Here is a 21,168-nt window from a genome sequence, read left to right as displayed (position 1 = left end):
GATGGTTGAAATCATTCTGTGCCGCCCCCCCCCCCCGCCCAGCCTCACTAGACTGTGGGCTGTGGGGTCTGTGCCCTGCCTTGTCCACTCTGGAGCCCTCCTCACCCAGAATGGTACCCAGCACATGGCAGGCATTGTAAGGGATAAATTTGTTGGCTAAATTAAGTGTCCTCTCCTCAACTCAGAATATTCAAGAATCACGAGTGAATTGCTTTAGAATCTCAATGGCCTAATAAACCCACACTTGCATGTTAATCCTGATGATCCCCAATTCTCAAATGGAAGTCCAGTGCGCTCTGGGGACGGATGCCATTCTTGAGCTCTCCCTCCCTCTGTGGGTCTGAATCAGGACAGTAACCACTTTCCCTAAGGCTCAGAGGTCTTGACGGGTTCAGACTAGCTGTTGGGGGAAACTGGGGCATCTTCCTGTATTTACCCACCTACACGAGGCCCCTGTCCTCCTCCATCTCCTAACAATGGCCCACTTCAAATTCTTTTGAGCAGGCACTGTGCTGCCCCCTTCTACAGAGAGGTGGAATTCCTTTGTCTAAAATCACCTCGCTTCAGGGCTGGGCCAGGCCTGGGACCCAAGGAACTGGGCCCCAGAGCCACACCTGTAACCACTGTGTCCCCCAACGTTACATCCTGAGCCACACCACAGATCTCAAGGAGATTCCAGGGACTGTCAGAGGAATTGACCCCACCAAGGAGAGAGACCTCAGCAAGCCGCTCTGAGTCTCTTGTTCCTAACACGGTCTCATCCTGGGGTGTGGGCTGTGGTGGGGATGGAGGAGGCCAAAGGGGCCACTGAGAGGAAGTCCGAGGCACTTGGGAAGGCATGCATCTTCAGGGCCAGGTCTGCAATCCAGCCTCGTTTCTATTTCCTTTCTGTCACCCAGAGACCCTAAAAGGACACAGCTATGGGGAAGAGGGACTCTGGTACCCACATGGGCCTCTCTGGCCTCCACTGCCAGCCACTAGCCCATGCTCACCTCTGCCGCTGTAGGGAGGAGGTCCTCTCGGGGACGTAGCTGGGTCCCCCGTGGTGACTGTCCCCGCTGCCCCCGCTGCCTCCCCGGGCCCAAGGCAGAGCCCCTCCAGCTGCCGAGGAGCCCCCAAACTGTTGGAGCTTGGAGCTGAGTTCACTGATGATGCTGGCTTTTACTGTGGCCAAGGCTGAGGCCTGAGGCTGGGTCAGAGGCCCAGGCAGGGGTGGTGGTGGCGGGCCGGGGCCCTCCTCCCAGGGCAGCAGCTTCCGAGGCAGGGAGGAGGCCGTCGGCAAGGGCACCGGTGGGACTTCTGGCTCTACTGCCACTGAACCCCCAGCTACACTTGCTGTCGAGGGTCCTGAGCAAGCACTCAGGGCCAGCAGCCCATCAGTTCCAGCCCCTGTCACCGAGACGGTGGGGCTGGTAGGGGTGACAGGGTCTCGCAGTCCCCCACTGGGGCCAGGCCGCAACCCTCCACTGGCCCCCAGTGCCCGGCTCCGGAGCTTAGAGGGAGTCATGAGCTGTGGGGGGTACGGTGGGCCAGGAGTCCCGCTCCCCCCGAAGGCCTGGCCGTCCAGGTAGGCCACATAGGTGTCCAGAAGCTCGGGCCCACTGGACACACCAGCCCCACCCCCGCCACCTCCACCACCCCCTGCGCTCCCACCACCTTCAGCAGACAGGCTGCTCAGCGTGGATGCACTACTGATGGTCTCCAGGGGGTGGTCACTGCTGCTCCGACTGTCCACCTCCTCAATACCAGAATCCGTGCCTGGTGGAGGGTCTGGACCCGGCTGAGGGACTGGGGGAGCCGGTGCTGCTGGGGCCGGAGGGCCTGGTGGAGGGGGGTCTCCAGGAGCTGAAGGAGCCCCCTGGGTCAGTGTGGCCACCTCACTGTCGTAGGACGTCAGGCTCGATGCGGTGGAGTCCAGGGTGGGAGGGGCGGGGGCCATAGCCGGGGGTGGCCCCGGGGGTAAGGGAGTGGCGGGGGTGGGAGGGTCCGGCAGCGGGTGCGGAGGCCCAGGCGTGAGAGGCGACTCTGGCTTTTCGAAGCTGTTGGAGAACTCCAGAGGCGGAGGCAGAGGTTCCACAAAAAGGAATTCGCCGTCGTCCACGTCCACCGAAGGAGCGGGCGGCGGCAGGACCAGCAGGGGGAGCCCGTTCTCCTCGCCGCCCCGCGGGGAGGTGGGGGAGGCAGGCACGGAGCGGCGCGGGCTGGGCGGCGGGACTCCGGGCCCATCTTCCGACGGGGGCCCCCGTCCGCCCGACGCGGTGGCCCTCGGCTGGCAATTCTCGAGGAACCGCACGTGCAGGGGCAGCCTCTCGGGCTCTTCGGGGGCTCCGGACCGCCAGGCCTTGCTCACGGCAGGGTGCGGGGCCGGGGGCTCGGGCCCCAGCTGCAGCAGGAGCGGCCCGACCCCAGGAGCTGTGGGGGGCAGGCGGTGCAGCAGGGAGCGTCGCGCGGCCGGTGGACTGGCCGGGAGGGACTTCTCCTGGCTGCCCAGCCCTGCCCGGTACCCCAGCTCCCGGCGCGCGGGGTCGGGCGGCGAGGCCCCCCAGAGGCGCAGCACTGGCTCGTGGTGGGCGTGGGGCGAGTGGTGGTGCGGGGTGGGCGGCGGGGCCTCGTAGCGCGGCGACGGGGGCCGGGGAGGAGGCTGGGGCGCCCCGCCGCCCTCCGAGGACTCCTTCAGCGCCCGCTCGCGGGCGGCCAGGGCCAGCCCGAGCGGGGAGGCCGGATCCAGGGCCTTGCCGGTCAGCGGGTGGACCAGGGGTCGCGGGGGCAGGAAGCTGGTAAAGGCGCTGCTGCCCCCGCTGCCCCCGTAGGCGCGGCCGCCCGCTCCGTAGCCCCCGTAGCCCGCGCCGCCGCCCGCGCCCGCCGACTCCAGCCGGAGGTAGGGCTCGGCCGAGAACATGCCCTCGTCGATGGATTTGGAGTGGCGCAGCCGCGGCCCCGGGGGCGCCCCTGGGCCCAGCCCGCCGTCGCCGCCGTCCTCATCCCCCGCGTCGGTGGACAGGAAGAGCGTGGAGCGCCGGCGGGCCTCGTTCTGCCAGCCCCCTTCCCTCCGGGCCGCCCCCACCAGGGCCGCTCCGAACTGGCTGGTGAAATCTAGAGTGGCCGGGCCGCTGGGCGAGGCGGGGGTGGGCACGGGCGAGGGAGACGGCGGCACGGGCGACACGGCCGGGGCGGGACTCGGCGAGGAGCCGCCGCCGCCGCCGCCGCCGCCGCCGCCGGCTGCCTCGGGCTGGGTCGGGGGCTCGGCCTCCGTGCTGCTGCCCTGGCTGCTGCGGCCGCTGCTACTGGTGGACGGAGCCTTGATGATGATGGTGGGGATGGGGATGGAGTTTTTCTCGGAGGGCGCGGCCGCGGCTGGCGGCGGCTGTGGGGAGGCGGGGGACGTGGGCGAGGGGGCGGGCGGGAGGCCACCCTTCTGGGGCTCGCCCTCCACTTTGGTCTGCTTGACCAGCGGGCCCTTGCGGCCACGGCCGGAGCGGGCTGGCACGTACATGGCCGCGCTGGCCGCCCTGGGCGGCAGCTGAAAGTAGCGCAGGGCCGGGGCCTGGGAGGAGCTGCTGACCCCGACCCCGCTACCGTGGTGTGAAGGGGACGGGGCTCCAGGGGTCGGGCTGGGCCCGCCGCCCCGCCAGCCTCTCAGGCTCGGCTGGGGCCCCAGAGCCAATCGGGGAGGGGGGTCGTCCGGGGAGCCACCGGTCTCCATCTCTGGGGGGTGAGGGGGGTGGGCGTGGTGGTGGTGGGGCTGGGGGGGTGGGGCGTGGTGGTGGTGGTGGTGGGGCGGGTGGTGGTGGGCAGGGGGGAGGGGGCCACTGTGGTACAGGCTCTTCTCACGGCCCCCCACGCGGGTGTCGGGAAGGGAGGGTCCATCAAAGGACGCGGGGGAGGAGGCGGGGAGGGGTCCACCTGAGCCTGGGTTGAAGGGGCCACCCCGGGGGGAGGGGGTAAGGCGGCCGGAGGTGGAGGGGGCCGGAGGTGTGCTGTAGGGAGGCTCTGGTGGGGACGTCGTGGGTGGTGGGGGGATGTCCTCCGAACCAGGCACAGACAGGCTGCGGCTAAACTTCATGGCTGGGGGTGCTAGGTAGGGTCTATCATCCTCTGCAGCCCCTAGGGAGACAGAGAGAGAATCCAGGATGGGGCCTAGGGGCAGGAGTCTCCCGCTCCCCTATCCCATAGAAGACAGAAGCAGTAGTAGGGATGGTGGTGATGATGATGATGATGATGATGATGATGATAAGGATAACCTAGTATCACATGCTAAAAATTTCAGATATTAGCCCAACGCCTCCAATTGATACAGGTTGTGCACTGCCCAACAACAAACAGCAGAGGGAGGAAGAGGGCAGGGGGCGAAATTCATCTGAATTTCCTCCTGGAGCCATGAGGGGGCGCCTTTTTCTAATTTGCAGAAAGGCTGCGGTCTGCTGGTGGTGGCTTGGGGTGAGCCAAAGTAGCTGGAGCTGGGAAGGGATCGCCGTGATTATGGGGGTAGTGTGTACTTCTTTTCATGCATATGCAGGAAGGAAACGCAGTCAGCGCCTCAGACCTGTGATCATACAGGTAGAATGCGCAGGGCGCAGCAATGTTTAAGAGAAGTGACGGAGAAAGCACTGGGCACACAGTGAGACGCAGACAGACCCCAAAGATGCAAGACTCGGGGAGACTGTGAACACTGGACGCCGGGGGACAGCTGGATCCAATGGGCAAACCACTCTGGGAAGCTTGGAGGAGTTAGGTCTTTGCCTGCTCGCCAACTGTCAGGACTGTCTTTGACCCTCTCACCTGTTTCCCATCCCGCATCTGCCTTCCTCCCAACCTGTTGTCAACTCCCAGTTGACTAAGGGCCCCATCCTCTCTTCTGAGCACTAATCCTATATCCAGGAATGCAAAAATGTCCAAAGCCCAGAGCAGCCACCTGTTCCATCCAGGTCACACAGCTCAGGAGAGGAGCCAGGATTCACACCGCACTTCCCCAGTTCCAAAGTCTGAGCTCTTTGCCAGACCTGACAGAACGTGGTCACATGTGGAAGTAGAAAACACCTCCAAGCGCCCTTGCTTGACACGTAAATGATCAGCCACCCACCCCATGTCCCTCACATGCACCCTTCCAGGGACATACCGATGGATTTTTGCCGGAGCATAAGCCCAGGTCCCGGAGGCAGGAAAGAAGGACGCTCATAACTTGGCTGGGAGCGGTGGTGGGGATCAAAGCTCGACTTTGGGGCGGCAGCCAGCAGGAGAGGAGAGAGCAGAGGAGAGTCAGTCAGGGCATGGAGCCTCCCGGCTGCCCACACAACCACCCCGCATTCCTCTGCCAGAGCTTGACAGGCAGGGGGGGACCGTGGGGAGAAAGTGGAAACACATCTAAGTCAGGGCAAAGTTTTTAGTGTGGGCAGGGGGAGAAAGGACGGAGAACAGAGCAGATGAGCAGCCAACCCCATGGCGCTACCATCACTAAGCTGGGCAGTTCCTGCCGTCACTTCCTGTGCCCATGTCCCCACTGGCGCTCACCTGGAGGGCAGCAGGAGCCTCTTTTTTCCTACTCCTGCCCCTACTTATCCCCACACCCCTTTCTGGGCTGCTGGTCATACAAAAGTCAAAGGGATGTTTTGAGAAGAAATTCAGGGCACGCAATTGCCCCGCCTGGACTTCTCAAGCAGCATCCCATGTTGGTTAGAAGCAGATCTGAATTCCCAATTCTGGTCTGCTGGTGCCCTGCAGACCCCTCCCTTCGAGCTCCCCGCCGTGGGCGGCTCCTGCTGGCAGCACCAGAGAATCGCAGGTTCCCCGAGGGAGCCAGCTTCTTTCTCAGAGCAGTGCCCAGGAGGGACTAGTAAGGCACAGGCACAAGGCAGGTCTGGCTCCGGGGTGCAGCTCACACTCCAGAGTTCCTTGTGGGATCAGGCTGAAGAGACTCCAGTGGGGACCAGTCTGCTGGCGTCACTCTCTGAAGGTTCCACCATAGCAAACGGCCGGCACGGGAATCACCATCTTGGGCTCCCATTCCAGATGACCCACGCTAAGACGCCCTCTGTCACCCGGCCCTCGCCTGCACCTCTCACTTGTTCCCTCTGTTCCCACCACACCCCACCTCTTCTGCTCCCCAACACCCCAGCTCTGTCCTGGCCTAGAGCTGACAAGTCCTGGCTCTTCTCCCTGCAGCCTGTCCTCCCGTCTCACCATCCTTTCATCTTTGACTCCTCCACCCCCACCGTCCTCTGCCTGTCCCATAGCTGTCTGCCATGTTTTCCTGTCGCGCCTGTCTTCATCTGAAATGACCTAGTTCACTTGCTTGCTCTCTGTACCAGCCTCTAACACGGAAGCTCCCTGAAGGCAGGGCAACCTCTCCCGGCACTCGTGCTGCCAGCTCTAGGGCCACAGTACTGCTAGGGGAAGTGTTTTAATGTCTTTTAAAAAGCAGAAGGAACAAAAGGAAGACAGGCCACCAACAGTCATCCTTTGGTATCCACGGTGATTGGTTTCAGGACCCCAGTGGGTACCGGAACCCATGGAAGCTCAAGTCCCTTATCTAAAATGGCACAGTATTTGCATACAACCTAGGTACATCCTCCTGTATACCTCAAGTCATTTCTAGATTATCTATAATACTTATGAGAGTGCAAATGCTCTGTAAAGAGTTGCTCTACTAATATTGCTCAGAGGGTAATAAGAAAAACGACACGTTTGGTACAGAGGCCATTTTCCCCCCACATGTTTTCAATCTGTAGTTGGTTGAATCAGAGAATTTGGAAATTGAGGGTATAGAGGGCCAACTGTATTTGCCTTTGTACCCACATAAGCATGGAATATAGGAGGGGCTCACAGAGGCAAAAGTAAAAACAGAAATCTGCCTGAGGGCAGCCACGGGCAGCCCTCTCCCCTGCCTGATGCTCCACAAGCAACGGGTCAAATGAGGGTGACTGACCGAGAACCAGCCAGCGTCCCGCGCTGCTGGCGCACACTCCCCAGCTTCTGCCTGGTGGCCCTAGATGCCTCCCTTCTCCGTTTTTGAGACCAGAAGTGCAGAGACAGAAAACCGGATCAAGACAAAGTTCCCGCCTTTGGGACAGGACTCTGGGTGGCCACCAGGCCCCTCCTTTCCCCTTGATCCAGCTTCTGCGTTTCCTGCTTCAGAGCCTCAGCATTTGCCGGCCCCTCTGCCTGGGACAGCCTTTCCCTGTATTGCTGCTCTGCTTGGGAAGACTCCCCTCCATGCTGGCTGGCTCTCCTGGGCATCTGTGCAGTCTCAGGGCAGTCATTGACCATTTAGATGTAAATTTCAGTCTCTCTATGGCACTGGCTACTGGTGGCTACCATGCTGGGTGGCACAGATGTGGCACATTCCCATCATCACAGGAAATTCGACTGGACCGCCCTGGTGGCCCTGGTGCAGTAGAGCCCAGACCTTCCTAAGGTCTGGGTCACCCGTCACTGCACTGCCTTCCTGCATTGGTCCTGATTCTGTGTTTGTCTCATTCATTCTACAAATATTTACTGAGCACCTCCTCATGCCAGGGCTGATGTGAATGCTGCAGATGCAGCAAATTCGACAAATGTTCCAGCCACATGAAGGGCAGGCAAGCCATAAACAAAATCAGTCAGTAAAATATAATGGGTTGATGAAGGTAAGTGGAGGTGTATGTCACTTCTGGGACGCCTCTTTAGCCATAACCCAAGAGGCAGCAAGGTGCCCTTTCTTGCCTTTCTGCCTTTCAACCCTGCAAAGTTCCTGTTACTTGGAATTGCTGGTGCAACAGCTAGAGCTCCAGCAGCCCTCTTGGGCTCTACAGCTGCTTTGCAGGCAGAAGCAAAGCTAAGATACCGGAGCAGAAAGTGAGAAGAACCCCAGGTCTCCCTTACCATGAAGGCTGCCATCTTCCTGGGAATCCCTACCCCAGACTTCTCTAACATGAAAGAGACATGAGTATTTACCTTGCCAAACCACGGTAATCTGGAAATTTCTCTCACATACAGCAGAACCCAATTCTGCCCCATCCCACCCCGCACGTGTAAGTTCTCTGAAGGAAGTGACCTCACTTGACTGGTTTACTCCTACAACCTCAGACCCTAGCAGTGGGTGCTCAATAAATACGTATAAAATGCAGAATTGTTTGGAGGCCATACAAGACCCACTGACAAGATGTGAGTGAACCCTGAGGGCAAAACAGTCCTGTCCTTCTGAACATCCCATCAAACAGCATAGCGCCAGCTCCCAAAGGGCACAGGACGGTGTCTTCCGAGCTGTGACCACTTCCCCTCCTCTGTTCTCCACTGAGTGGTCTCAGCCACCCAAGTCTCTCAACCTTGCTCAAACTTCTTCTCCTGCCAAAGGCCCTGCTTGGTTTCCCGTCCTTTCCTGCAGCTGTCTGTCTCAGGGAACAGAACCCTGTGAATGGTAAAGGTATTATTCAGAGGTGCAGAGAAAGAGGAGGGGCAGGTGAAGGGGACATCTTTGTGTGAGCCACTGGCCAGCTGCTTTCTACACAGGTCCCCCTAAGCCCTCAAACTCCTGATCTGGGGTCAATGAGGCTGTTCTGATGATCATGAAAGAGGCTGTGGATCAGAGGGGACAAGGATTTTGTCCTAGATCAGCCGGTGAATGAGAAGATTAAAGAGGTATTGGAGAAAGCAGACCAGGGTGGTGGGAGAGCCAAGATCAAATACAGGTGGAAAGAGAGGGGAGGAAGCTGAAGCAGACGTGGGGCTGTGGAGGTGGAAGGCAGGGGAGGAGGGCAGGAGGCAGGAGGCAGGAGGGTGGGGAAGGGCCCGGAAGAGCCAGGGGACTAGTGGGGTCAGGGAGATGGGGGTCGGGTGAGAGCAGCTGGGAACTGTTTGGAGTGATGCCCAGGCAGTCAGGGCGACCGATAAGCTTCAGGGTGAGAGCCCAGAGTGTTCCTGGCTGAAGAGGGTGAAGATCAGTGAAAGACCCTTCAAGGTGTTAGAGGAAGGAGAGAAGAAGATAAAAGAAGGGTCCGTTTCAGAGGTGTCCGGCGGAGACATTGTACCGTTGGAGGCGTCGGTCTGGGTCTGACAGCCTGCAGGGAGAACTGGCTTCCAGATGTGGCAGCCCACCTCCATCACCAAGCCCAGGGCATCCTCTCCCGCGCAGGGCGGCAGCCAATCAGAGTGCGCCAGCGGCCCGTGACGTCACTGGCTGCCGGGCAAGATCCTCCTTAGAAGGAGTCGGCCCGAGGGTCCAGCTCTCCCGTGGCCTGGGGGAGGGTGCCCCGTGGCAGAGTGTGAGTCCTCCTGCTGGGGCGCAGGCTGCCAAGGGGCTGGGAAAGAGGATACAGCTCCTGAGAGGGGTAAAGGAGGCAGAACCATGGGTGTGGGAGGGCCCGGAATGGAGATGGAGGGGCAGATGGGGGCAGAGAGGGAGGTGGGGGCTCAGAAGGGCGGGAAAGACTGGGGGACAGGAGGGGAAATGAAATGCAACAGGGAGAAAGAGGGGCCCAGAGGGGCGAGCCTGGTAGGCCTGGAGGCGGGGAGGGCTGGGGCAGTTCCAGGCCACTAGCCCAGAGTGATGAATATAATTAGAGGGAGAACCTTAAGTTGAGAGAAAGGCTTAAACTAGCACCCATACAGAGACTGGGGGGACCAGAGAGCAGAGACAGTGTTCAAGAAAGTGAAAGCCATGCAGAAGGACAGACAGGCGAACAGCAGATCCCTCGGAGGAGACATGGCCTGGGCCTTGGCCTTGATCTGCCTGGGCTCTGTGCCCCCACTGCAGCCGTGGGTCTCCCTCCCCACCCCTTAGGCTGAGTGTAACAATGTCCTGGGGAATTGAAACCTCTCAAGGCCCGAGTGCTGCCTCTAGTACAGACACAGAGGGGTCCACACGAAGGATGAAGAGGGAGAGAAGCAGAGGTGGAGATAGAGAGGAGAATAACTCCCAGAAATTCGAGAGGCCAGTGAGATGCAGAAGCCTCCATATTGGCTGCCGGAGCAGGAAAGATGAGGTTGGCAGGTGGGGTGGAGCAGAGAGGGGCAGAGAGCCCCACATAAGAGGAGCTTTAGAGAGGACCCAGGGACAGATCCAGGGAGTGAGAAAAGAAACAGAGGTTCTACTGGGCAGATGGCCACAGGCTCCTGGACTCCTGGACAAGGAGCAACAGGAGGACTCAGAGAAGAAATCAGGCGAACGCCATGAGCTTCACTTCTAGGGGGAGAGAGCAGGTGGGCATCTGGTTTCATTACTGGCTGGTGGCTGAGCCCAGCTGGGTGGTCTTTGGAGCTCAGATGACTAGTTCAAGGCTCGGGATTTTGTCTCTCCTGTAACCAAGTTCACAGTGTGGCCCCCACACTGGGGCTTCAGGGCACTTCCTGGAGGCTCCATGTATTTGCTGAATGAATGAAAGTAAGATTTACTTTCACTAATCTGATATTCACGAGTCACAGTGGGGTCTCTCATCAACACCTTGCCATGCTAGAGTTACCCTCCATTAAGCCTCATCAGAATGGGCAAGGTCAGCTCTGACCCCATGTAACAGAAGAGGAAGTTGAGATGCAGAGAAATGAAGTAATGTGGCCAAAAGTGGCACATGAAGTTAGAAGGATTTAAATGCACATTCACCTAACAGGTGAATTACAGAATTTCTGGGGTCTGCGAACCAAGGGAAACACCTGGGGCAGATTCACAGGGAAGAACATTCAGAGAGAGCAGAGGCTGGGATGCCTCTGGAAGGAAAGGGAGGAAAGGAAGCCTGAGGAAAGAAAAGCCGTCACGTGCCAGCCCACCAGCAAATCCTGAATGAGTGGGGGAGGGAACAGGATCGGAGTCCATTGAGGCTGAGACTCTTTTAGCCTCAGAATGGTGAGGCAGTGGTGCTCAACCAGAGGTGGCTTTGCCCAACCGGCAACAGTGGGTCATCTCTGGGGACAGTGGTGGACTGGAGGCAGTCCTGGAGGATCTTCCAGGGACGCTGCCAGACATCCTACAACGCACAGGACAGGTCCCGCAACCCAGAGCCATCAGGCCCCGAACACAAACAATTCTGGTTATCTGTGGTAGTTAGGGTCTGTAAAGTCAATTTGCATTTTTGTCAACCTGTCAGTACGTCACCTTGTTTGTATGTGTTCCTGTAGAGACATACCTTACTTAATATAGTTTGTGGATTGGCATTAAACTCACCGCCAGCAGCACCACAACTCATGCCTGAGAAAGCTCGTCTCCATAAGGCACATCACGGCCTTCCTGCACTCAGAAATACTAGGTGGCATTTCAGAACTATACTTGGGGGACATTTCAAACACTGAAATCGCCAAACAAAAGGCACAAAGATGAAAAAAAAATCCATGGTATGAAATCAGTGACTCTAGGGTGCCAGTCTACAGGGGTGTGCACTGGGCAGAGCGCTGGCTTAGTCCACCTTAGTCAGGAGCACGCATGTTGGGTGACTTGAAAATTTTGCGACTCTGTCCATGTCCATGATGAATCACAGAAAGACCCACAGATATTGATTTGGGGGTCCAATTAAATTTTAGTGAGCAGGTGAGTTTGCAAATATAGAATCCTCAATTACTGAGGATCCAAGAAACCCTGGTGTGTGTCAAGAGGACTTGGACCTCGGCTCTGATTGAACATACATTGGATGAGAGATCCAAGGCCAGCAAATTCAAATCTCTGAGGCCCTCTATTCATCCTCTGTTAAATGGGGATGCTTTCTCTCTCTCCTGCCCTTCCCTCCTGCCCTGAGAGAAGTTTGCTGGTACCAGATGGTACCAGAGGGTGAGGAGAGAAGACCACAGACAGAGAAAACAGTGACAAAAAGCTAGGAGCCCAGAGGGAGTAGATTTGGGCCTCATATAAGGAAGAACTTTCTGGAAGCCTGTCCACACATAGAAAACAGGAGGTGATGAGCTCTGAAGACAAGAGCTCTTTGTCTTCAAGCTCAGGCTGGAAGAGGATTGAACCAGTAAGTGGTAGAGAGAATTAATTAAAAAAAAAAAAAGAGGTGGACTAGATTCTGGCTGATGCTCCCAGATGATGGCCCAGGAATCTGTGCAACTCAGAGCTGGATGCGAAATTTCAAAAACCCCAGAGTGAAAGTTTTGGGAAGTGGGGAGATGATTTGCTCCAGATCAGAAGGTGATAGAAAAGCATCTCTGAGAAGAGGGAGGAAGAGCTGGGCTCTAGGGAGGCCACTATTTGTTGAGAACCTGCTACGTGAGGAGTTGGGCTCCTTTAATTCTCCTAAAAAGCAATACAGTCATCTTTCACCCCATTTTACAGAGCAGGAAAGTGAGATGCCCAGAAATTAAGTAGCATAATCCAAAATGATATAGTTAGCCAAGGAAGTCAGGATTTGAAGTCACATCTCCCTGACTTTCATGGCCACGTTTTGTTTTGTTTTTGCACCAGGGATTGAACCCAGGGGTGCTTAACCACTGAGCCACATCCCCAGCCCTTTCTGTTTTTATTTTGACACAGGTTCTCACTAAATTGCTTAGTGCCTTGCTAAATTGCTGAGGCTGGCTTTGAATTTGTGACCCTCCTGCTTCAGCCTCCTGAGCCGCTGGGATTACTGGCATGTGCCACCGTGCCTACGCTCCGCTTGACCATGCACTTTTGAACTTTTGAACTTGTGGGGAGGTGAGCATGGAAGATAGACTCACAGCTGCAGGGATTTCAAACTTCTTTGGAAAAGGGCATAAAGACAGGGCCTGTTGCTTACAGGCACTCCCCCAAGCTCTGAGAAGTGGCTAAAGACGTACTGCCTCTAAACTGGACAGAAATTCCAGGAGTCCTGGGGCAAAATTGGCCACCAGTTCTTGAATCTCGTGAAAGTATGAGACCCTCTATAGGATGCGGCCTAACCCTTGGGGAGGCTGTGGGTAGACTTCAGGCACAACTGTGCACTTAGACAGGAATAAACTACAAGTCTTTATTTTTACATCCTCCAGTGAATATTCAACTCTTCCTCAATTAAGGATGTAGGCAACAAACTCTGCTAGTCTCAGCAAGACCAGCGCCTACATGCCCAGTAGAAATCACAGGCATTTCCATATCCCATCACAGTGGTACGCAGTTCTCAAAATAGTGTTTATGCTCCTCATGATTTTGAAATTAGAGTAGTTAAGATCCACCACCAGATCTTGTGTTGACAAAATGGGACCAATATTACGATATCACAAATTTTGCCTTTTAAAAATATTTTAAGCCAGGCATGGTGGTGCATGCCTGTAATCCCTGCAGTTCAGGAGGCTGGGGCAGAAGGATCACAAGTTTGAGGCCAGCCTGGGCAACTTAGGGAGACCCTCTGTCTCAAAATAAAAGGAGCTAGGGATGTAGCTCCGTGGTATAGTACCCCTGGGTTCAATTTCTTGTACTGCAAAAGAAGAAAGTAATAATAAAAAATTTGATTACTATTTTGGTGTAACTGTCCTTTTTTTAATTGTACATATTTTGCATCTATAAGCATTATTCTGAGACAACTGATCAGCCTGCCAAAGGGGACCATGGCCCCTAAAAGCCAAGGAACCCAGCTCTAGAGTAAATGGCCCCTTGGCCACCAGATGGTAGGTGTGACCAGAGGACAGGACCTGGGCAGAGAAGGAGGAGGGCTCAGGGAGAGTTAAGGCAGTGGGTGGCCTCAGGAGGTGACTGGTGGAGGGTGGGGTGAGGTACTGTCAGATCTGGGGGTGGGGGGACATTGGTGTCAAAGGCACATCTCAGAGAGTACACAGCCAGGGAGAAGCCAGCAGGGTTCTTCCAGAAGAATCCAGGCTGAGACTGGACTATGAGTCTAGGGCCTGACTTCCTGGGTTGGAATCCTGTCCCCTTCTCTGAGCCTCAGCTTCTGTAAATGGGCTAATAAGCGTATGTACCGCACAGGGTGATTCTAAGGAACAAATGAGATCATCTTTGCCAAAAACAGCATCCCAAACTGATCAACAGCCACCTTCCAGAGGTCACCTTCTAGTGGGGAAAGGCTGCAGAGAAGGGACAAAAATAATAATTCATACATATGTTTTTGGAGATGAGGGCTCACTGTGTTGACCAGGCTGGCCTTGATCCCCTGGGCTCAAGCAATCCTCCAACCTCAGTCTCCCAAGTGGCTGGGACTACAAGTGTGTAGCACCGTGCCCGGCTTAATGATTAATATTTCAACAACTACCACTTGTTGAGCAGCTGTTATGCCAGGATCTCCATCTATGATATCATTCTGCCTTCCCTGAGACCCCCGAGGAGCAGAGAGAGGCAGGACAAGAGAACTAACATGAGGAGCAGGAGTGGCCAGTAGAGCGAGGCTATGAGAGACTGGATCTGCGGGAGAATGAGGGGAAAGAGGACGGGCCGAGAGAAAGGGAGCCAGCAAAGTGGGGAGAAAGGAGGGGACCCAGGAAGTGATGTCCCTCCAGGGCTGGCATGAAGCACAGGCAGTCAGGAAGCCTTTTGGAAGGCGAGAAGAAAGGGGCTCCAGGGCGGCACGTGCACCCCGCTGTTTCCTCCCCACCCCAGGCTGCCTACCTCGGTGGCAAAGAAGCCTTTGGGCCGGTGCTTGCCCAGGGACGCCAGGCCACCAGGCCCAGGACTCTCGCTTGCACTGATGGTCTGTTGAGCTGCCGCCAAGATTTCGTCCAGTTTGTCTAGACAGAGGCAAAGGTGGGTGGGTAGACCGAGAGATGAAGTTTGCTCAGACCCCGCCACAAAGGCAGAGCTGGCGCGTGTGTGGGGGAAGCCCGAACACCGTTGTGAAGGAACCAGAAAAGGGCTGCTATCCTCCACCCCGCGCACCGGTAGTCCTGCTGGGAGACACCTCTGTCCGCAGTAGGCAGGGCCCAGCGATGGGAAAGAGTGAGGCAGAGAGTAGGAGAGCCCTCAGGGGAGGGGGCGGGCGGCAGACAGAGGGAAGGGGTGAGATCGTGGCATGGCTGGGGTACAAGACACGCGCTAAGTGGAAGTGGCTGAAGGGCGCGGGGAGAAAGAGTGAACGTGGCGCCCAGCAGGGCCGAGGGGTGGGGCACGCGGGCAGACCCGGAGCAGAGCTGGTCATCTTACTGAGAGCCATCTGATACACGGTCCGCTTTTTCTCCATGCTGGGCACTGGCGCAGGCTGCTGCTCGTACTCTGTGGGCAAAAGAGACGGATGAAGCCCAAGGGCGCCCCAGCGGACGGGGCGGAGCAGGCTCGGCCCGTGGGCGTGGCTAGCAGGTGCAGGCCGGCGGGCGTGGCCAGCGGCTGCGCAAGCGCGAGTGGGGGCAGTGAGGGGCCGGGGGTCAGGGAGGGGCGAGTCCACCGGCGGGATCGGGAGACAGGGGCCCTCCCGCCAGTCCTGTACCCACTCACCACTCTTCTTCTTCCAAGGGGAGACTAGCCCGGGGGAGAGGCAGTAGAGGAGCCAAGAGTTAGGACTTCAGGGGGAGGCGAGAGCCCCCTCTCTGGAACGCCCCCCTCCCTCAGGGCCCCGGGTGGCGGGTGGTCAGCTGCCCGACCCGCCCCTGACGGCGGAAACGGGACCCCCCTGGGTCCAATGGGCCCTGTCTGGAAGGAGGGGTTCGCTCTCCCGTGTTATTGGGATTTGGGGGGAGCCAGTGGAAGGAGAGAGAGAGAGAATGGGGTGGGGGCGAGGTGGCACTGATGTAGGGAGGCCTGAAGGAAAGAAAGAGCGACCCGCAGAGAGCGGGACACATATAGACCCTAAGAGAGATCCCGACAGAGAAACAGAGATACAAGAGGACAGGGGAACGTGTTCTCTCAGCGACACACAGGCAGGCCACCGAGTCTGGCCCATAGATTGGGGAACAGAAGGAGGACGAGGACCCTGATCACTAACAACACTAACAAACTCGAGGGACCGTCCAGCCCCCTCCCCACCCCTCCCTGGCCCTCAGCCCCAGCAGCCCCTCAGGCTCACCCATTTCCTCCAGCTCTGAGGTCATAGACTTGGAACGAAGGGAGATGGCTGGGGGCGGGAGCCGCTTAGCCTGCTGGGGTGCTGAAAAGGCGACGTGGGGGTGGGAGTCATCAGAACCATGGGGACAAGACCCCATGACTTCCTGCCACCACACTGCTCCCAGAGCTAGAGAACAGCACCTCCGGCATGCTGAGCCCTCCCTGCCTCCTTTTGCCCCCAGAAGGGTCATGAACAAGCAGCCTTGGGAAAGTGCAGGCCTTGGGTGGTGGGGACCAGCCATGAAGGCTCCTGAGGGTCTTGATCTGGTATCTGAGATGCCCAGGCCTTGCCATGCAGGTGTGCGAAGTACCTTTCTTATGGACAGCTTCATCCATGTCCGGGTGCCTGGTGACCATCACCACCTTGACCATCAGTGTGTTGCCCCCTTGGCGGATCATGTTTACCACCTGTCGGTGGCCGACCTTCACCACGTTCTGCCCATTCACCTGTGGCACAGGTTTGGATGAGGGAGGATCATTTTTACCTTCAGAATCCCAGCAAAGTGGCCTCCTACCCTGCCCTGTCCCCGTCCACCACTCTCCCCTCCCTCTGAACCTCCTCACCATTCCTGCCCTGGCCAGGCCCCTACCCCCTTCCTGAACTCCCTGGCTCAGGGTCCAGGAGGAGGCTCTGCGTACCCTATTCATCCCGGTCCCCTTGTCATCCCCCAGAAGTGTGTGTGTGTGTGCGCGCGCGTACACACATACACACACACATGCATGCGCATGTGTTGGAGACAGCTCTGTGCCACTCTTTCAAGACACTTCAGAAGAGACCTCAGAGGGAATTGTGGCTGGGGGTGGCCAGGGAGCTGGGAAGCCTGGTGCCAAAGGAGACTCTGGAGTTGGGCAGGCAGATCTTGGTGTGGACTATGAGGGGACTGGGGGCCTGTCATCATGGCCCCATGGAAGAGAGGTGGCAGGACTCACCTCGATGAGGAAGTCTCCCATTCGAAGTCCAGCCCTCCATGCCACGCCGCCCTCGTCCACTGACTCCAGGTACTGCAGCGCCGGGAAGGCCGGGGTGGGGGTGAACTCCTCGATGGGGGTCTGCGCTGCAGACAGGGAGGAGCCGGCGGGGTCGGAGGGGAGGGGGTGGAGAGGCCAAGCAGGGGATGGGGCTCAGACCCAAGTCACGGAGGCCTCACCGTAGCTGAGGGACCAGCACCCCAGGGTGGGGTGGTGGGAGGGGTGGGGTCCCTTCCTCTTTCCATTCCTCCCACCCTGGCCCTGCTTCCTGGGTCAGAGAGCCCTGCTCCCAGCCCCTCCCCGGCCGGCACTCACCCTTGGCCCCCCGGAGCACGAACCCAAACCCCTCACTGTCCTTCTTCTGCAGTAAAACTGTCTTCTCCTTAATGATGTAATCGCTGGCAGGAAGGCAGGAGGGATGGGGGTGGAGAAGGGATCATGAGATACAGAGCTGGCGCCCCACCCAGCAACCCGGTGCCCCAGCCCCTGCTCTGCTCCGGGACGATTCACGGCACCTCCTGGGATGTCTCTCCGTGTGCATGTGCTGGCAGCAGCCCTGACAGGCCTCCCCCTCAGAGCCCAGAGTGCTCTCTCTCCCACTCACTCTTTCCTCATTCATCCATCCATGCATCCAGCCACCCATCCATTCAGCAAGTAGTTACGGGGCCCACTGTGCACCAGGAACGCAGAGGGCTGGGGAGAGAAGCCTCCGGAGACCCGCAGAGCTTAGCTTGGGTCCCTGCTAGCCACTTCCTATCTGTGACCTTGAGCCCATGACTTTAACCATTTGTGCCTCAGTTTCCTCACCTATAATGGGGGATAATTACAGACCCTGCCTGATGGGGTCATGAGGGAATTCAGAGTGGGTAACATGCATGGTGCATGGCACAGCGCCTGGCAAAAGCCTGTGTTCAGTGGGACCTGAACACAGGTCACCATCCTGGGATCAAGGTATTAAGTCACAATGACACGTCCTTTGACGAGACCCCCTCTCAACTCCGTTACTATACATTACAGTAACACTTCCTGAGGTCCCCAAGCCAAGTGGGACTCTACTTGCTTTGTACTACCCAATATGGCAGCCACTGGCTGCATGTGACTATTTTTATGAAAGTTAATCAAAACTAAAAGCATTCAGTTCCTCAGTCACAGTGGCCACATGCGGCTGGTGGCTACTACCATGCAGGACAGTGCTGACACAAAACATTTCCACCGCTGCAGAAAGTTCCAGTGGGCTTTCTTTAGGCCTTGGTAAATCTCAAGTGCATCCCCTGAATGCCATCAGTATGCCCTAGTAAAATGTGAACTCCCCATGAATATGCTGACAGTCCTCAGGAAAGCCACCAAGTCCCACCAGTACATTTGGGCAATGCTCACAAACCCAGTAAATATCAATGAAACTGAAAACTTTGCATTTATATCCCTGCCTGTGCAGGTTTGCTCAGACCACTGTCCCAAACTCCAACATCACTACTGTATACCTCAGCAATGCACAGCTCATCCTCCAGGGAGACCAAGACCCCCAGGTCCATCAAGAATGCTCAAACACCCTGGACCCAGACCACTCCCTTCAGAATCCCCAAGAATACCTAGGAGCCACAGAATGCACACCTGTTTGGTCCCAAACATACTTCAGTAATAACTGGAGCTGGAGACACTGCATCCTTGTAGCCCCTCCCCACTGTTCCTCTTTCACGTCCTCAGGTATGCCAACAAGGCCCAGACCCCCTCAGTGTACCCCAGTAACATCCATGCAGCTTCAGCACACTCCAATAATAGCCAAGCGTGCTCCCCAATTACCTACCCCCACAGATTTAGCAAAACAGCCCTCCACGAATACTCCAGTATATTTCAGTAACACCCCCACATATCCCAGTATGCTCCAATAATAACTTCCCCCTCACTCCGATCTCAGTGTATTCCCATAACACACCCCCTGACACATCCCAGCACATGCCAATAATACCCAATGTGCTTCTAGTGTATTTTGGCATCACCCCCACAGGCACCCCTGTATACTCCCATGAACCCCACGAGTTCCACTGTAAAATCTATACATCTGTATCATAGCAACCGTGTTCAGCACGTGTACTGCCAGCCTGTCTCCACCCTCCTTAGCGCGCCTTAATGTGCTCGACAGCACATATGTACACACAGACACATCTGAGCCGCAGCCCTTGCTGGAGAGTTCACCCTGGTCCAATAAACACATCCACACCACACCCACCATGTCTTCCTCCCCCCTGATCTTCTATGCAGCCCAGGGCCTGGCTACCTTTGCAGCTAATGGAGCTGCTGTTGGGAGAGAAGGGCTGAAGGAGGCAAGGTGAGGGGAACAGGAAGGACAAGGGGCCAAGAAGCCTTGGGCGCAGGTACAGTGGGGAGGCAGGGTCAGCAGAAGTTGGTTCTGAGGTCAGGGCTGCCTGCTTCTGACCATGCATTTGGTGACATCCTCATCCCCACTTTTGCCCCGCCCCCAACCTGACAACCTCCTCCAAGCCTTATGTCCTTGCTACTCCCATATCCTTTCCAGCTCTCCAGGCCCCGCCTGCAGCCAAGAGTGCCCATCAGCACCCTTTATCCCTCACCAGCAGCACTACCTCTTTCCTTCATTCATACCTCTCACCCCTCCCTCCCCCACCTTCCCCTTACCCCACACCGTCCTCACTCTCCATCCACAAGCCTCAGAATCCTCTGTCCCACAGCACAATCAGTAAAACCCCATGCTGTGATACACCCAGAGGCACTTGCTATGGGCAGGCAGTACATAAAGCCCCTCACAGGCAAAGCACTCACGTGTCCCCCCACAACCAGCCTGTGAGGTACATGTAAGTACCATTTCCACTCTGCAGGTGAGGGAACAGAGGAAACAAAGGTTAAGTAACTTGCCTGAAGTCACAGGGTGAATAACATTCAATAATATCCAAGAAAATACCCGGGCCACTGCAGTAATAATACCCTCTACTCCACTGCACCCAAATACCTTGAGCACATACACAAAATCACCAGGAAATGTCCTCCAGCACCTAAAGTTTATCTCAAGTTATGCCAACCACCCAGCGAGTAACACGTATCAAACTGCTAAATGCCACTGTTTTAAGCACTTCATGTTTATCTATCCATTTAATCCTAACATCAGTCCTAGGAGGCATTAGCTGTTATTGTTCCCATCTTACAGATGAGGAAACTGAGGCACAGAGAAAAAACTTGCTCAAGATCACACCAGCTACAAAAAAATGTGGAAGCCATGATTTAAACTTCCCACAAGCAGTATGTCCCAATAATCCATATACCCTAAGTGTCCAAACACCCCCAGATCACCACAGCATCCCTCTGTCCTTCCCTCCCAATTCCCACCTCTAAATCCCATAAGGGACCTCTCTCCTCGTTCTCATGACTGGGTCACATGGGCCCTTGCTATCTGTGGTGGCCCCCATCCCGCCAACTTCTCAACTGCCCTCTTGTCCCTCAGCTTCCTGCAACTCTGTATTTCATCTCCCCTGTCCCCTCCCCCTGACCTCACTCCATACCATCTTGCAGTTCCTCCTCACCCTAACCACTCCACCAGCCTGCACAGCCCCCTGCAGACCCTCATCCCACCCCAGGGGACCATCTTTCCACCTCCCACATTCCCTTCCCCAAAATGTCCTCCTCAGGCTCCTGTGACCTCCTCACCCTATCCATGCCACCTCTCCCTGCTTTCCTTAGCCTCATCTCTCCAACGTCCTCTTTGGCCTCCTCTGTATGTGTCCCCTAAATCACCCCCAGTTCCTACTTTCCACCCCACCGGTTCATCCATGGGAAGCTCTCCTCCTTGCATCCTCAACTCAGTTCCCCAGCACCCACCGAGCACCCTCCAGCACCCTCCGCAGCTCTATTCGCAGCTGCCTTCATTTACATTCCCTGCGTCCTCTCCCCTGCTCTCCAGGCTGCCCAGATCCCCACCCCCAAATCCTCTTCGCATTCCCGCATTCCCTCTGTACCCTATTTCCTTTCTTTGCACACTCCACACACCCCATGCTCCAGCATCCACTCCCTACTCCAGCACCCCCACTCGCCCTGTCCCTCCCGCTCCTACTCAGGCCTCTCCACCTTCCCCTCCCCCACATGTGCTATCCACACTGCACCCCATTCACGCTCTCTGGTGCGGACTACCTGCCTGTCAGGAGCTGGCAATGCGCTCTCCCCCAGGCCATCCCTCGGCGTCCCTGAGAGGCCTCTGGAGCTCGGCGGCCAGCTCCTGTTCCCTGGATCCCACACGCGGAGACTGCGGCGTCCACTCCCCCACCCCCACGCGGAGGTCCTTC

At 57.1% G+C, this 21,168-nt stretch overlaps 1 protein-coding gene across 2 annotated transcripts in view; it reads right to left on the bottom strand.

The window, feature by feature from the left end:
• Nucleotides 1–21,168, bottom strand: part of Shank1 (SH3 and multiple ankyrin repeat domains 1) — a 44,337-nt gene that overhangs the window by 1,854 nt on the left and 21,315 nt on the right. For both annotated transcript variants that reach the window (XM_046466187.2, XM_058586025.1), the window contains 8 exons: nucleotides 17,177–17,259; nucleotides 16,823–16,947; nucleotides 16,204–16,339; nucleotides 15,855–15,935; nucleotides 14,999–15,067; nucleotides 14,468–14,586; nucleotides 5,117–5,213; nucleotides 993–4,104 (listed from right to left, as the gene is read on the bottom strand). In XM_046466187.2, coding sequence (XP_046322143.1) covers nucleotides 993–4,104; nucleotides 5,117–5,213; nucleotides 14,468–14,586; nucleotides 14,999–15,067; nucleotides 15,855–15,935; nucleotides 16,204–16,339; nucleotides 16,823–16,947; nucleotides 17,177–17,259 — 3,822 coding nt within the window. The remainder of the gene's footprint in view (nucleotides 1–992; nucleotides 4,105–5,116; nucleotides 5,214–14,467; nucleotides 14,587–14,998; nucleotides 15,068–15,854; nucleotides 15,936–16,203; nucleotides 16,340–16,822; nucleotides 16,948–17,176; nucleotides 17,260–21,168) is intronic.

The sequence above is a fragment of the Marmota monax genome, unplaced genomic scaffold, assembly GCF_021218885.2.
Source record: "Marmota monax isolate L192 unplaced genomic scaffold, Marmota_monax_Labrador192_F-V1.1 WCK01_AAM20220418_F8-fsc00160, whole genome shotgun sequence".
Classification (NCBI taxonomy): Eukaryota; Metazoa; Chordata; class Mammalia; order Rodentia; family Sciuridae; genus Marmota; species Marmota monax.
The sequence above is the reverse complement of the archived record's forward strand: the minus strand, read 5'-3'. Positions and strand labels throughout refer to the sequence as shown.